This window comes from Eucalyptus grandis, chromosome 1 (assembly GCF_016545825.1).
Source record: "Eucalyptus grandis isolate ANBG69807.140 chromosome 1, ASM1654582v1, whole genome shotgun sequence".
Lineage (NCBI taxonomy): Eukaryota > Viridiplantae > Streptophyta > Magnoliopsida > Myrtales > Myrtaceae > Eucalyptus > Eucalyptus grandis.
This window is the reverse complement of record NC_052612.1, coordinates 18,342,709-18,356,624: the sequence shown is the minus strand read 5'-3', so window position 1 is coordinate 18,356,624 and position 13,916 is coordinate 18,342,709. Positions and strand designations below refer to the sequence as shown.

Below are 13,916 nucleotides of genomic sequence, written 5' to 3'. Positions count from 1 at the left end.
AAGTAGCGGTAGGCGAGATGAAGTACCACATGCTGCTGAAGTACGCAGAATTGATCCCTGTCCATCTCACGTGCCATTTGTTCTGGTCACATCAGGTCGCTTGCCTGAAGAACTTCAACAAGTAGCATGCACCACTGACATCCGTAGCTAGGTCACACTCTTGCAACCTCCTGCCCAGTTCCTAGAATTACAATGGACTGAGACAAAAAGGTTGATTCCTAGGCATGCTCACTAGGCATCATCTCATGAGGATCACTTGACTGATGTGCTTGGAACAGTGGCAGTAGCACTGCTCAAAATCCTAACATTGCTGTTAAATATTTCGTCAGTTGAAACGTACCTGAGGAGTTTAGATTCGAATTATGTAACAGGATAATCAAAGAATGTGTTCCACCAGTAAACATATAAATTCATGGCCACAATAATTACTTCATTTATGTTGAAAGGAAAAGGAACGTGATATATGTGAAAGAATGCAAAAATAAAGACCAAAAAACATGGATCAATTAGGTTTACATGTGATCTCGTCCAACCAATGCCTTTTATACTTAAATTTTCCAAGATCAGTCGGAATCTATAAATAATTAGAAGGTTGGGTAAAATGGAGATTTGTGGTCAAGTGATTTGTGATTTTCAGGGTTCATAGATGACTTTCCAGAGCAAAGTCCTCTGGAGACTCTGGTCCTGACTTACATGAATATTTCAGGAAGGCTTCCAGATTCAATCAGTAATCTCAGGATCTTGTCGAGATTAGAGTTGTTCAATTACAGTTTGAGTGGATCGATCTGGACCTCAATGGAGAACATTTTGTAGTTGACTTATTTGGACTTGTCTTTAAACAATTGAACTGGTTCAGTTCCTTCATTATGTCCAAGATGTCCCAATGATGTGAAGAACTTCGGAACCTTGTAAAACAAGATTTGCTGTACAACTCACTCGAGGGAACTATTTGGCTGTCTCTCTTTGCACTTTTTTCGATTAAGACGATGCACATTTCCGTCAATCAGTTTTCCGGTCAGTTGAGTATGTCTTTATTGTCTCTTGCTGTCAATTGCTTGATTAGAGCATAACCAATTTAGAGGGTTCCGTCTGGGCATTCATTTGTGAACTTCGATGGCTTAACTACCTCTCACTTTGTTTCACCAATTTCAGTGGCTCGTTGAGTATTGATGTGATACAGCACCTCAGAAACCTCACCCATCTCTATCTCTCCTATGGTTTGTCGATTAATGCTACTGCTTCCACTTCTTCTTTGCACTCCTTCCTATTCTTTACAATTTGAAGTTGGGTCCCAGCCAGTTAAGTTGAATTTGTTACCAAAATTCTTGGCAAAAGAATCGGCATTAAAGTTGCTGGACCTTTCAAACAATCAAATCCATGGAGTGAAACCTAAATGAATGTGGAAGCTAGAAAAGTTTTTGCATCTCAATCTTGAGTATATGGGAGAAGCTCCATCCATTCATACTTCTACACTGACTATTATTTTTCTTCGTAGCAACAAGCTCAATGGAAAAACGTTACCTCTTCTACCGAATGATGTCTACTTTGATTTCTAAAGGAACAACTTTGATTCACTGATTCCAGATGATATTGGCGTACTCCTGTATTAGACAATTTTCTTCTCTCTGGAGACAATCATTTTCATTGCCATGTTCCATATTAAATTTGCAAAGTTCGATTTCTTGACTAGGTAATTTCCAATTCTCCATCAAGCCATGATTCTGGTGAAGGTGAAATCAATGTAAAGCTCGTTTTGCTTCGATTAGGATTGGTCATGTTAGAGTCTTTTATTTGATTCTGTCAATTCTGTTTGCATATGGTCACGAACACGACTTTGAAATCGCAAAAATATGCTCCTTCGTCGATTGGTCACGATCTGTTCGACGAAATGTCTATGACGTACCCTAATATATATCCGGTCATGGAGGCGTGTGTATCATCAGTTTTGGGATAACTTTTACTATTCAGAATTTTGCAATGTTATCATGTCCGCTGAACTTTGGTCGTTATGCTTGATTGGAGCAAGTTCATAGTTTTTCCTCTCCATGATTGTCCATTCTAACCGTCAACATAGAACTGAGGACGTGCATCTAGTAGAAGATGATTGGATTTAAGAAATTCAAGACCTATATGCCTATTGGTAGGAAAGTCCTTAAATAAAGAAAAATTAAAATTTCTTGAAATATGTACTGTGCCAAACTGGACCAAGGTTGCCGTCTTCCAGCCTTGTCGAGGTACGTGGAATTCACAAGCTTGGTGCGTGCAATCAGAACTTGGGCGACTCGTTCATTAATCAATGGTCTGATTAGCGATTCTGCTGCTTTCGAGTCAACAATCACATTTTTTATGAAATATAGTCTGTTAATTTTAATCAGCAGTATTAACTTCTCTAGAATTATTAATTCCTGCAGTTAATATAATGCTCTTCGCCGTGCCTTAAATTGGGTCATGGACTAGTTCATATGTCAGCACATGAGCCAGAGCATTATCCAGAAATGAAACCAATAGTTCATAAATTTTATAGGTTTGATTAGATTTCTTTAAGTATGCTTCTGAAACTGAGTTGCTGAGGTTGGTTACTTGTTGAGACAATAACTAAGAGAATGAAAGTAGCGGTGGGCAAGAGGAAGGACCACATGCTGCTGAAGTTCGCACACTTGATCCCCGTCCATCTCACATGCCATTTGCTCTGGTGGTATCGGGTCGCCTGCCTGGAAAACTCCAACAAGTAGCATGCGCCACTATGGAACTTGACATCCTTAGCTAGGTCATCAAAGACTCTCGCAACCTCCTGCACAGTTCCTAGAATTACTATGCACTGAGACGAAAAGGTTGATCCCTAGGCATGCTTACTAGGCATCATCTCATGGGATCACTTGACTGATGTGCTTGGAACAGTGGCAGCAGCACTGCTCGAAATCCTAACATTGCTGTTAAATATTTCGTCAGCCAACATGTACCTGAGGAGTTTAGATTTGAATTATGTGACAGGATAATCAAAGAATGTGTTCCACCAGTATAATGGCTCCATTTATATTGAAAGGAAAAGGAGCATGATATATGTGAAAGAATGCAAAAATAAAGACCAAAAAACATGGATCAATTAGGTTTACACGCGATCTCATCCCGCCGATGCCTTTTATACTTAAATTTTCCAAGATCAGTTAGAATCTATAAATTATTAGAAAGTTGGATAAAATGGCGATTTGTGGTAAAGTGATTTGTGATTTTCAGCGTTCATAGATGACTTTCCAGAGCAAAGTCCTCTGGAGACTCTGGTCCTAAGTTACATGAATATTTCAGGAAGGCTTCCAGATTCAATCAGCAATCTCAGAATCTTGTCGAGATTAGAATTGTTCAATTGCAGTGTGAGCGGATCGATCTAGACCTCAATGGAGAACATTTTGTAATTGACTTAGTTGGACTTGTCTTTAAACGATCAAACTGGTTCAGTTCCTTCATTATGTCCAAGAAGTCACCACGATGTGAAGAACTTCGGAACCTTATAAAACAAGATTTGCTGTACAACTCATTGGAGGGAACTATTTGGCCGTCTCTCTTTACACTTCCTTTGATTAAGACGATGCACATTTCCGTCAATCAGTTTTACAGTCAGTTGAGTGTGTCTTTATTGTCTCTTGCTATCAATTGCTTGATTTGAGCAGCACCATTTAGCGGGTTCCATCCTGGCATTTATTTGTGAACTTCGAGGGCTTTAAGTACGTCTCACTTTGTTTCACCAATTTCAGTGGGTCGTTGCATATTGATGTGATTCAGCACCTCAGAAACCTCACCCATCTCAATCTTTCCTCCTATGGTTTGTTGATTAATGCTACTACTTCCACTTCTTTGCACTCCTTTCCTATTCTTTACACTTTGAAGTTGGGTTCCGGTTAAAGAAACTCAGAAATTGAGTGGATGAAGCGTAAATTTTCATTGATATGTTGCACAATATATAGAGAGATATCATCATCTATAATTATGGTGAAAGATAAAGATAAAAGATAATGATTATATCTACAAGAAAAACAAATCATAAAAGATCTCCAAATGATCAACCCGTTATACTTTATTTGATTTATTATATTCATATTGATTTGTAGAAGATTTTGCATTGCAAATATTCTGATTTTTTTCCCTTTTAATTGCTACTTCAATATGTGAACATTTGTTAAGATCACTACCAACTGTACTAAAAGCTTAAGTTGTTAGACAAATGTGTGGTTAATTAAACAAAAGCATAGGTTAATATTTAATTATTTTAAACTCTCCCTCACATTTAGTTTGGTATTTTGCCAAGTACTAAGCGTGGAAATTTAATTAAGGAGACAAATGGGGTTTGGAAAGATTCAAACTTAGGATTTTCAGCTCTAATACCACGAAGAAACTTAGAAATTGAGTCAATGAAGCACAACTTTTCATTGATATATCGTGCAATATATAGAGAGATATCACCATTTATAATTATGGTAAAAAATGAAGATAAAAGATAACAAATTTATCTACAGGCAAAAAAAAAAAAATCATAAAAGATCTCCAAATGATTAATACGTTGAGACTCTATTTTATTTAAAATAATCACTTGAGTATCAGTCGTTATTAAAATGTAATCACTTCAATGCCAAGCATGCCATATGAAAATGACAGGTTGACTGGAAATTTTAAAAAATATGACAAGTCATATAAAAGACATGTATTAATTTCGGTGAGTGATCGATCTTTACTCCGATTTGGCACTTAAGGGCGCATTTAGTAACGTTTTTGTTCCAAGGAATAATTTTTGAACATAAATAGTTTTTTTTTCTTATTTTCTTGGGAAGAATTTATGGGTATAAGAACGCGCTTTGTAATTGTAAAAAATTCTATTCCAGGAATCGAAATGTGTTTGGTAAACTTGTATAATTTTATTATTTAAAAAAATTCAATAATTTTTTTTTTCCTTTTTTTTTCTTTCTCTTTGTGGCTGATCACCGCCACAACGGCGGTCGGGCGACCAACTAGGCGAGCTCCGGCGAGCTCGCCGGATGCTCGCCAGGCCACCACGAGGCTCGACCTTGTGCTTGGGCATGAGGTCGGCCTCACCTTGGCCTCGTGAGGCAGAGCCTCGGGTCGGCCAACAAGGCTCGGCCTTGCCTGGGCTGGGCGAGCTCGAGCTCACCCAGAGCTTCATCGTGGCTCATTGTCTCTGGGCGTCGGCGACGCTCTGGCGAGGTCACTAGCCCTTGTCTGGCTGGTCGCCGAATTACTTGGTCAGGTAACTCAAGCCAATGTCGAACATGACATCCTTAGCAGCGATCATTCGAGAATTTGCACCCACGGTCAAGAACCACTTAAACCCACCACTGGATCAAAAAGTGATTTGATGAATTTGCATTCACAAGTCAAGTCAACTAAAGATAGTCACGCATAGGGACCAAAAAATTTATGACAAGATGTGATGTGAATGAGACCAAACACAGCCCCATTGAAGGAAGCTAATGTTCATTGCCTTCCACTTAGAAATGGATTTAACTAGAATGAGACCCACGAGGCTCAAGATTGAAACAATTATGCGCTTTACCAGCATTTTCTCAACCCCTCTTCAAAATCAGTTTTTAATTGCTTCTTCACGTGCAAACAATTCATGCTACTCGTGCTTGCCTAAATTATTCACAAGTTTAAGTGCTACACCAAGTCAAGTTCGATCCTCATCAGTTCGGATTTTACGAAAGCCAAATTCGGGTTCAAGCTTCGATAAAAATTGATTTATGAAAGTCAAGTCGAATCAATCTTGGTCATCACTCAAAGGGACAATCTCACACACCGTCGTGACTCTATGCAAGATGACACTAGTTAGTGGGGACAACAAAAGAAAATTGTGACATGGTAAATTACTTTAGATCTACCACGGAAGTAGCCTAGCAATTACATTCCCCTCATAGACCCACAATACAAGTACAATATAATTGATTGAAAGGTGCTTCATTTTTGTTATAATTGATGCGGAAACTATAAGGAAATTAGAACTAAGAAAAGTAAAGAACACATAAATTTACATGGAAAGCCTTTTTGAGAAAAATCACGGAGAAGAGAAGCAAAATTAACTATAAAAATTCAATGATTACAAAAGGTCACTTAAAAATTGGGACACTTTCTATCTCAACTTCTTTACTTAATAACTTGAGAAAAATAATATTTATACTGCTCGTAAATGCTAATGTTGGCCCAAGCACATAAATAATTCAAGACATACTCAACAATTTTAATAGAGATTATATGATACTTTCAGCAACATTTTAGCCATCCACTCAACTCATCTTCAATACAATAAAAAACGGGCCCATTCACATTAAAACCAAATATATTTCTGATTCAATCTTCGGCATCAGTGGCTGCAGTGATTACGGACCAAAGACAGCAACTGACCCTTGTTGACGCGCAAATCTCAATCATCGTAACCTCAAACCACGCTTTGGATTGGGCCGCTATTTAACCATCTCTATTTTCATCATTGACTAGCTTAGATTCCAATTCCCAAAGCTGGTTATATCCCATCGCATTGAAGTTTGATCATATTCGCTACACATGAGTCCACAAAGAAAGTTGCATCGTCAGTCCCGCCATAACTTACTGATATTCGGACAAAATCGTCCCCACTCGTCAGTCCCGCCCTAACTTATTGATATTCGGACAAAATCGTCTTCACCGGGAGTTTACTTTGACCACTCTCTGTTTCCAATCTGAACCATCCCGTTTTTCTCCTCCTACCCGCAATTCTCTGTTCTTGAATTGCACATTTCGCACGAAATTTTCCAGATCCCTCAGTCACGGATCATCATGTTTATGGGCTTTGTTCTAGGTATATTTATTGATATTCGAGGAATTATTAAAAAATATTGTGAGAGATATTATTAGATTATAGAGATATTATAGTTTCCTTGATAGATAAAGATAAATAAATTTCTTGTTAGATGAGATCACTTTCTTTCATGCACATATTGTTGAGTATGAATTACCCTTGATTGAAGCTTACCAAAGACATGAACAACAAATGAATACAAAAGGTTTACGTGGTTGTGTTGAATTTCGATATAGACATTATGTATTTGATGCGCACAGAAAAATTCCGTTTTTGCCATATACAGAATTTTAGAAATCAGCTCATCGGGGAGCATCACTGAAAGGACAATTTTGCATTCTCTAGTCAAGGCGAACAAAGGCGTTAATGTGGGTAAAGACAGACAGTGAAAGCAACGGTTGCCGTAAAGAAAGGACCAAGGGCTGCCAAAGTCCTTGTACTTGATCAGTCCATCTCATGCGCCACTTATTCCGGTGGTATCTGGCCACTTGCCCGAATTACTCGGTCAAGTAACTGGAGCCAATATCGAACGCGACATCCTTAGCGAGGTCATTCAAGAATTTGCATGGACGGTCAAGAACCATTGAAACCCACCACCGGCTCAATAAGCAAGTTGATGAATCTGCATTCACAGGTCAAGTCAATTCAAGATAGTCGCGCATAGGGACCAAAAAATTTATGATAGGATGTGATTTGAACGAGACCAAACACAGCCCCATTGAAATTCCATCCAAGGAAGCTCATGTTCACCTCCTTTCCAATAAGAACACAGCTCCTATGATGAAGTTGCATTAGAAAGTTAATAAATTATTTTATTTCTTTTCTTCAATCTAGTTATTTAATAAAAATAAGGATATGATGGACACATTCTGATGTTACCGTGGAAAGCTAGGTATATGATGTAGCTCAAAGTCGGTTACTCAAACAATGGGATCAGAAGAGCGACTCACACACGCAGAAACTCAGTCATAAAATCGAGCAGAAATTTCAATTATGTGCTAGCTTCGGAAAATCGTCATAACTAACATTTTCAATGGTTGTGGCCATCCCAAAGTATCTTAATGCAAGCTTCGATGCATGAGAAATGACAATTTTTTTATGATAAAGTCAATGATGAAACTCTTCACTTGTGAATAAAGCTTATTGATATTAGGTTTATCGATGAGAGTATCATCGATATTGAATGCGCGTGGATCTTCTTAGTTGAACGAGTTGGTCTTGAATACAGCCCGCGTTAGTATCTATATACATTTAACCAATTTCTACATTTTTAGTGTACGCACAAAGAAAAAATTGATTCATAATATGTCATTTTGTGTTATGATGTAAACTAAGATGAGCCAAAAGCATTTTCAAGGAGATGTCGAGTTCTAATCTCCACATTTTTGGCAGACTTGTTTATTTTTCCATTTTTCTCAGAAGGTAAAAATATGGTATTTTGTTTCAATTGAAAAATTATATTAAATAAAGAGTACAGTTTTGTTGCAAAGAATTGCGGGATTTTGCTAGTAATTTCGAAAGTGAAGTGAGTCAAATTTAGTGACTAATCACATCCCGAAAATCGACTCCTGCTGGCACTGACTTCGGACGATGACTCCATAAGTGTCGACTTTGTTTGATTTCTCCCTCTTCCCTCTGCCCTCTTCCTGCGCTCTTCCTCGCCCGCTTCCAATGAACGGTTTCATCATATCATGGCTTTTTCTTGCGATATCCACGATATCCACGGTTCCATCAGCCCACGTTCGTATCTAGTTCTCTTGTTATCTTGTCAAAATCTTGGAACAAAAGAGAAGACAGAGCTTTTCATTAGCCAGAGCAATGCGGTGCTCATTGGAGGGTTGATTTTTATTTATGAATTACTCAATGAGATCTCTTTCAATTAAGATAAGATTTTGACAATTTAATTACATTTAAAATCTAACAATCGGGTGCTGTTTTAGATTGCAAGAGAGTTTGCTCCTCTCTTTATGGTTTTGATTTCAAGTCTTATTGGAAGCTAACTCTGCTCAATCCAAAAAGAAAAAATTAAAACCTTAAAAATCTCTATCAAGCCACTCTTAGCATAGGAAAACTCACTACGAAGGAAAAAAAGAAGGAAGAAACCTTCAAATGTATCAACATACAATACCAAAAGAAAAACTCCGAAGCGACTATCAGGATGTGCCATGCATCGGTTGCTCCTTTAGCCAACCAACACGCATTTCTGTTAAATATAGTAAAAGATGCATGAAGGAAGTGAAGTATGGTAATAATCCGTTGGCCGGGTACAGGCGGGCCATGGCAATTGTCCGACGTGCACAACGGATCGATTCCTTGCATATACACTAGTTCGCTTTTTCTTTTCTTTCTTTTAATTTAAAACCTTTGTGGATTTTTTCCTCTTTTTATTTTCCTGTGTACTACTCTTTATACCACTCGAAGTAAAGATAACGCCCATTTTTCATCGTCTTACTTTTGCCTTTTTTTCCGTTTTCTTCCTTTTTCTTCCTTTCAGTTTAATATAAGAGAATCATCTACCAACTATTCCCGTAATTACCATAATTTATCAGTGAAATTTAAACTAAACAATTTTTTTATGAAATTGTATATGAAAGGTGAAATCCTAAAGTTGATCTTTGGCTTCTTTCACGGTCTTATAAAATTTTACAAATAAAATTCAAATATAACTAAATCGTTTTATTTATCTCCTTGAATCTACATATTTAATAGATAGTTCGATATAATATCTATGTTGTTTGCTTTTAACCGATCTTTGCATGGTTAATGTTCACATACAAAGACGACAATGATCACATGATGTCATTAGTTTTAGGATCATATATAAGGTGAGCCAAAAGTATTTTCAAGGGATGTCAAGTTCTAATTTCAATATCTTAGGCAAATTTCTTTTATTTTTCCTTTTTTCCTAGAAATCGTGAATATGATCTTTTGTTTCGATTGTAAAAATGGGATAAAAAAGAATGTCACTTTGTTAGCAATGTCGCCCGATTTTTACTAGGAATGTTTGAAAGTGTCAATTTGGCGACTAATGATATCCCAAAATTGACCCTGGAATGCACTTAAAGTAGGACGATTCCTCCACTCCCAAGTGTCCTCTTCTTTTCGATTGATTCCCTCTTCACGCGCCCTTCTTACACCTCTTTCGATGAAAGGCTCAATCGTTTCATGGCTTCTTCTTGCTATATCCACGATCTCCATCTTCTCTGAAGTAGCTGGGGCTTCAGCTTCAGCCCAGTGTCTTGGTATCGACCAGAGATCGCTCTTGCTCAAGCTAAGAAACAGCCTCATCTTCAATGCCTCCAAGTCTTCCAAGCTAGTACAGTGGGATCGAAGTGCGGATTCATGGAGCGGCGTGACGTGCAAGGATGGCCTCGTTGTGGGACTCGATTTGAGCGACGAGTCGATCTCTGGCATAATCGACGATTTGTCAAGTCTCTTCAAGCTTGAGTTCCTTCGAAGCCTGAACTTGGCTTTCAACGACTTCAACTACATGGCAATTCCGTCGGGCCTTATGAATCTCAGCCGCTTGGAAAATCTCAACTTGTCCGATGCTAGATTCGCTGGGCAGATTCCTGCAGAGTTATCTCGCCTGAGGAAGCTACGTACTCTTGATCTCAGTTACCTTTTCAATTTGAAACTTGAAAAGCCCTCTTTGAGGTCACTGATCGGGGATTTGGGGGAGTTGAGGGAGCTGTACATTGATGAGGTTAATGTGTCTACTAAGGGAAGTGAGTGGTGCGACGCGTTGTCTTCTTCAGTTCCAAAACTTGAGGTGCTGAGCATGTCTTACTGTTCTCTGTCTGGTCCTATTGACGCTTCTCTTATGAGTCTTGCTAATATGTCGGTCATTCAACTTGATGGCAATAACTTGTCCACCACAGTTCCTAGTTTCTTAGCGAATTTCTCCAGCTTGAAAACACTGAGCCTAAGTGATTGTGGCATGCAGGGAGAATTTCCTCAAAAGGTCTTTCAGGTACAAACAATTCAGACCCTTGACCTGTCACACAACTACCTTCTTCAAGTTTCTTTGCCTGATTTTTCAGAGGATAATTCTCTTGAGACTCTGGTCATTTCCCATACAAAAATCTTAGGGAGGATTCCAGATTCAATCGGTAATCTAAGAAAATTGTCGACATTACGCCTGTACAATTGCAGTTTGAGTGGGTCGATCCCCAGCTCAATGAAGAACCTATCGGAGCTGACTCATTTGGACTTGTCTTATAATGCTTTAACGGGTCGTATCACCTCCGTTGGCTGGGAAGACCTTTTGCACCTCAAAGCAATACGCCTGATAGGCAATTCATTGGAAGGTGACATTCCCCCAGCTCTGTTTAGACTTCCCCGACTTGAGATTATATTACTTCGACGCAATAGATTTAATGGACAGCTTATCATACATCCGAATGTCTCTTTGGATCAACTGAGCGTGCTTGATTTGAAAAGCAACCAGTTGCACGGGTCAATACCAGCATCCATATTCAAACTGCAACAGCTTCAGGACCTCTCACTTTCTTACAATAATTTCAGTGGCTCGATGAATATCAACGCGCTTCAGAGATTAGGAAATTTAACTTATCTTGATCTATCGTACAATGGCTTGTCAATTAACGCTACAGCTCCTACTTCTGCTGCTGCATCCTCTTTCCCTAAATTCTATTCATTAGAGTTGGCTTCTTGCCAGTTGCGGACTGTGCCTCAGTTTTTGGCTAACCAATCCAATTTGGAAATCCTCGACCTCTCCAACAATAATATTCGAGGGGAAATACCAAGATGGATAGGGACACTAGAACACCTTGGAGTTCTCAATCTTTCCTCTAATTTCTTTGAAGATTCCGCAACACCACCGCACAATCTTAATCTTACTTTTGCTCATGTCGTCGACCTCCATTCAAACATGCTCCGAGGAAATGTGCTACCCATGTTGTTACAGGTTGACTACTTGGATTTATCAAGAAACAACATCACTTATGTTATTCCAGATAAAATTGGTGACTCCTTATTATCAATCCCGTTGTTCTTCTCCCTTTCGAAGAATAATATCCATGGGTCCATCCCCAAGTCAATTTGCAAAGCTAATCTTAAAGTGCTTGACTTGTCACGTAACCATCTAAGTGGAACTATTCCTGATTGTTTAATGATGGCATCCCTCATGGTATTGAATCTGAGAGATAACAAGTTGAGTGGTGGTATTCCACAAAACATCTTGCCAACATGTGGTCTGAAGACATTGGATATTAGTGGGAATTTGCTGCAAGGGCAAATTCCATTATCATTGGCAAATTGCGCAACATTGGAGGTTGTGAACATTGGGGACAATCAAATAGATGGGAAATTTCCATGCCATTTCAGGGCTATGTCAACTCTCCGCATCCTTATTTTACGATCTAACAAATTGCATGGGGAAATTCGATGTCCATATGGTCCTAGTACTTGGCAGAAACTTCAAATCGTTGACCTATCATCAAACTATTTCAGTGGCACAATATCTACAAGTCTCCTCACATCTTGGGAAGCTATGAAGGCCAATGCAAACTTTGATTACCTACATCGATTTGTCCCAAGAACTGGGTTATTTTATCAAGATCGAGTGATTGTAACAGTCAAAGGTCAGCAGCTAGAACTTGTCAAGATTCTTACTATTTTCACATCGATTGACTTCTCGGGCAATAGATTGGAAGGTCCAATAACGCACACACTTGGGAATCTCAATGCACTTCATTTCCTCAATCTATCACACAATGCCATCTCGGGTTCAATTCCTTCTGTATTGGGGAATTTGCATCAACTTGAGTCATTGGACCTATCACAGAACTACCTCAATCGAACCATACCAACTCAGCTTGCAAATCTCAATTTCCTTTCGTTCCTGAACCTCTCAAACAATCAACTTGTAGGAAGCATCCCAGCTAGCAAACAGTTTCTCACATTTTCTGAAAGTTCTTTTGAGGGAAACCTTGGATTATGTGGGCTTCCGCTCAACAAAAGCTGCTCAATTACCATGAACAGGACGGAGGAAGTTGGTGATGATCGCAACAATGATGATAGTGAGAAGAAATGGTTTTACCTAGGCATACCACTTGGATTTGTTTTTGGCTTTCGGGTAGTTTGTGGTCCATTAGTGTTTGTTCAATCATGGAGGTTTGCTTACTATCGTTTTTGGGATAAAGTGTTGTTTAGACACTCACGTTCATGAAGATTTCCATTGGGATTCAGTTATTAAACTTGAAAAGGAGTATTTTCGTTCTTTCCACTGAAATTAAGGTTAGTCTATTGATCAATAGAACTCTTGCTTACTATCGTTTTTGGGATAAAGTGTTGTTCAGACACTCGCGTTCATGAAGATTTCCACTGGGATTCAGTTATTAAACTTGAAAAGGAGTATTTTCATTCTTTCCACTGAAATTAAGGTTTGTCTATTGATCAATAGAACTCTTGCTTACCAATCAGGAGAAAAAGTAGATTTGCATCTAGTGTAGAGATCAAAATATGACAGAACCATATGGCCATTTTTCTCTGAGTTTTGGAATGAAAAATTGGCAATGAAGATGATTCTTCAATGAAGATTGTTTTAAATTAAGACAGAATGCTTGAATAGGTAAAGTCTAAACCTAAAGCCAAAATGCTATTTGAAACTAGTTGAAGACTCCTTAGTTCGGATTTGAAAATTTTACTTTGCAACATTATTTATCCGCCATATTAGAAAACTAGGTAATATTGAGGATTAAGTGTATTATAAGTCCTAAATCTTATAGCTAAAGTATAACCAAGTGTTTGAACTTTAAAATAGGTCGATCTCGTCCTAATTAATAGAAGTACTTTGTAACACTTTTTTTGCGCAAATTTTAGTATACGATTATACTTTTTTTTACATTTTTATGATGTAATTGCATTTTTTTTACAAGTTTTAGAATTTCTTATACACTTCTACCGAAAAAGAAAATATTAAACTTATATAGTAGGCCCATGGTATGTGTGAGTTGTTCACCAAGAAGTTACAAAATGTTAAAAAGATTAAAATGACCAGCCAAAAATAGGAAAAAAATGAAATTTTTGAGTAAAGAAAGTTGAGAAAGGAGTA

General features: G+C 38.2%; 1 protein-coding gene and 1 long non-coding RNA gene across 2 annotated transcripts; both read left to right on the top strand.

Annotated features, from left to right (window-relative positions):
• Window positions 1-6: 6 nt before the first annotated feature.
• LOC120292269 lies at window positions 7-1,765 on the top strand. Its single transcript, XR_005550064.1, has 2 exons — window positions 7-1,217; window positions 1,691-1,765. It is a non-coding gene; the product is annotated as an uncharacterized LOC120292269 (long non-coding RNA).
• Window positions 1,766-9,983: 8,218 nt separating this feature from the next.
• LOC120295842 (receptor-like protein 7) lies at window positions 9,984-13,031 on the top strand. Its single transcript, XM_039317441.1, has one exon. The coding sequence runs from the start codon at window positions 9,984-9,986 to the stop codon at window positions 13,029-13,031; it is 3,048 nt and encodes a 1,015-aa protein (XP_039173375.1).
• Window positions 13,032-13,916: the final 885 nt, after the last annotated feature.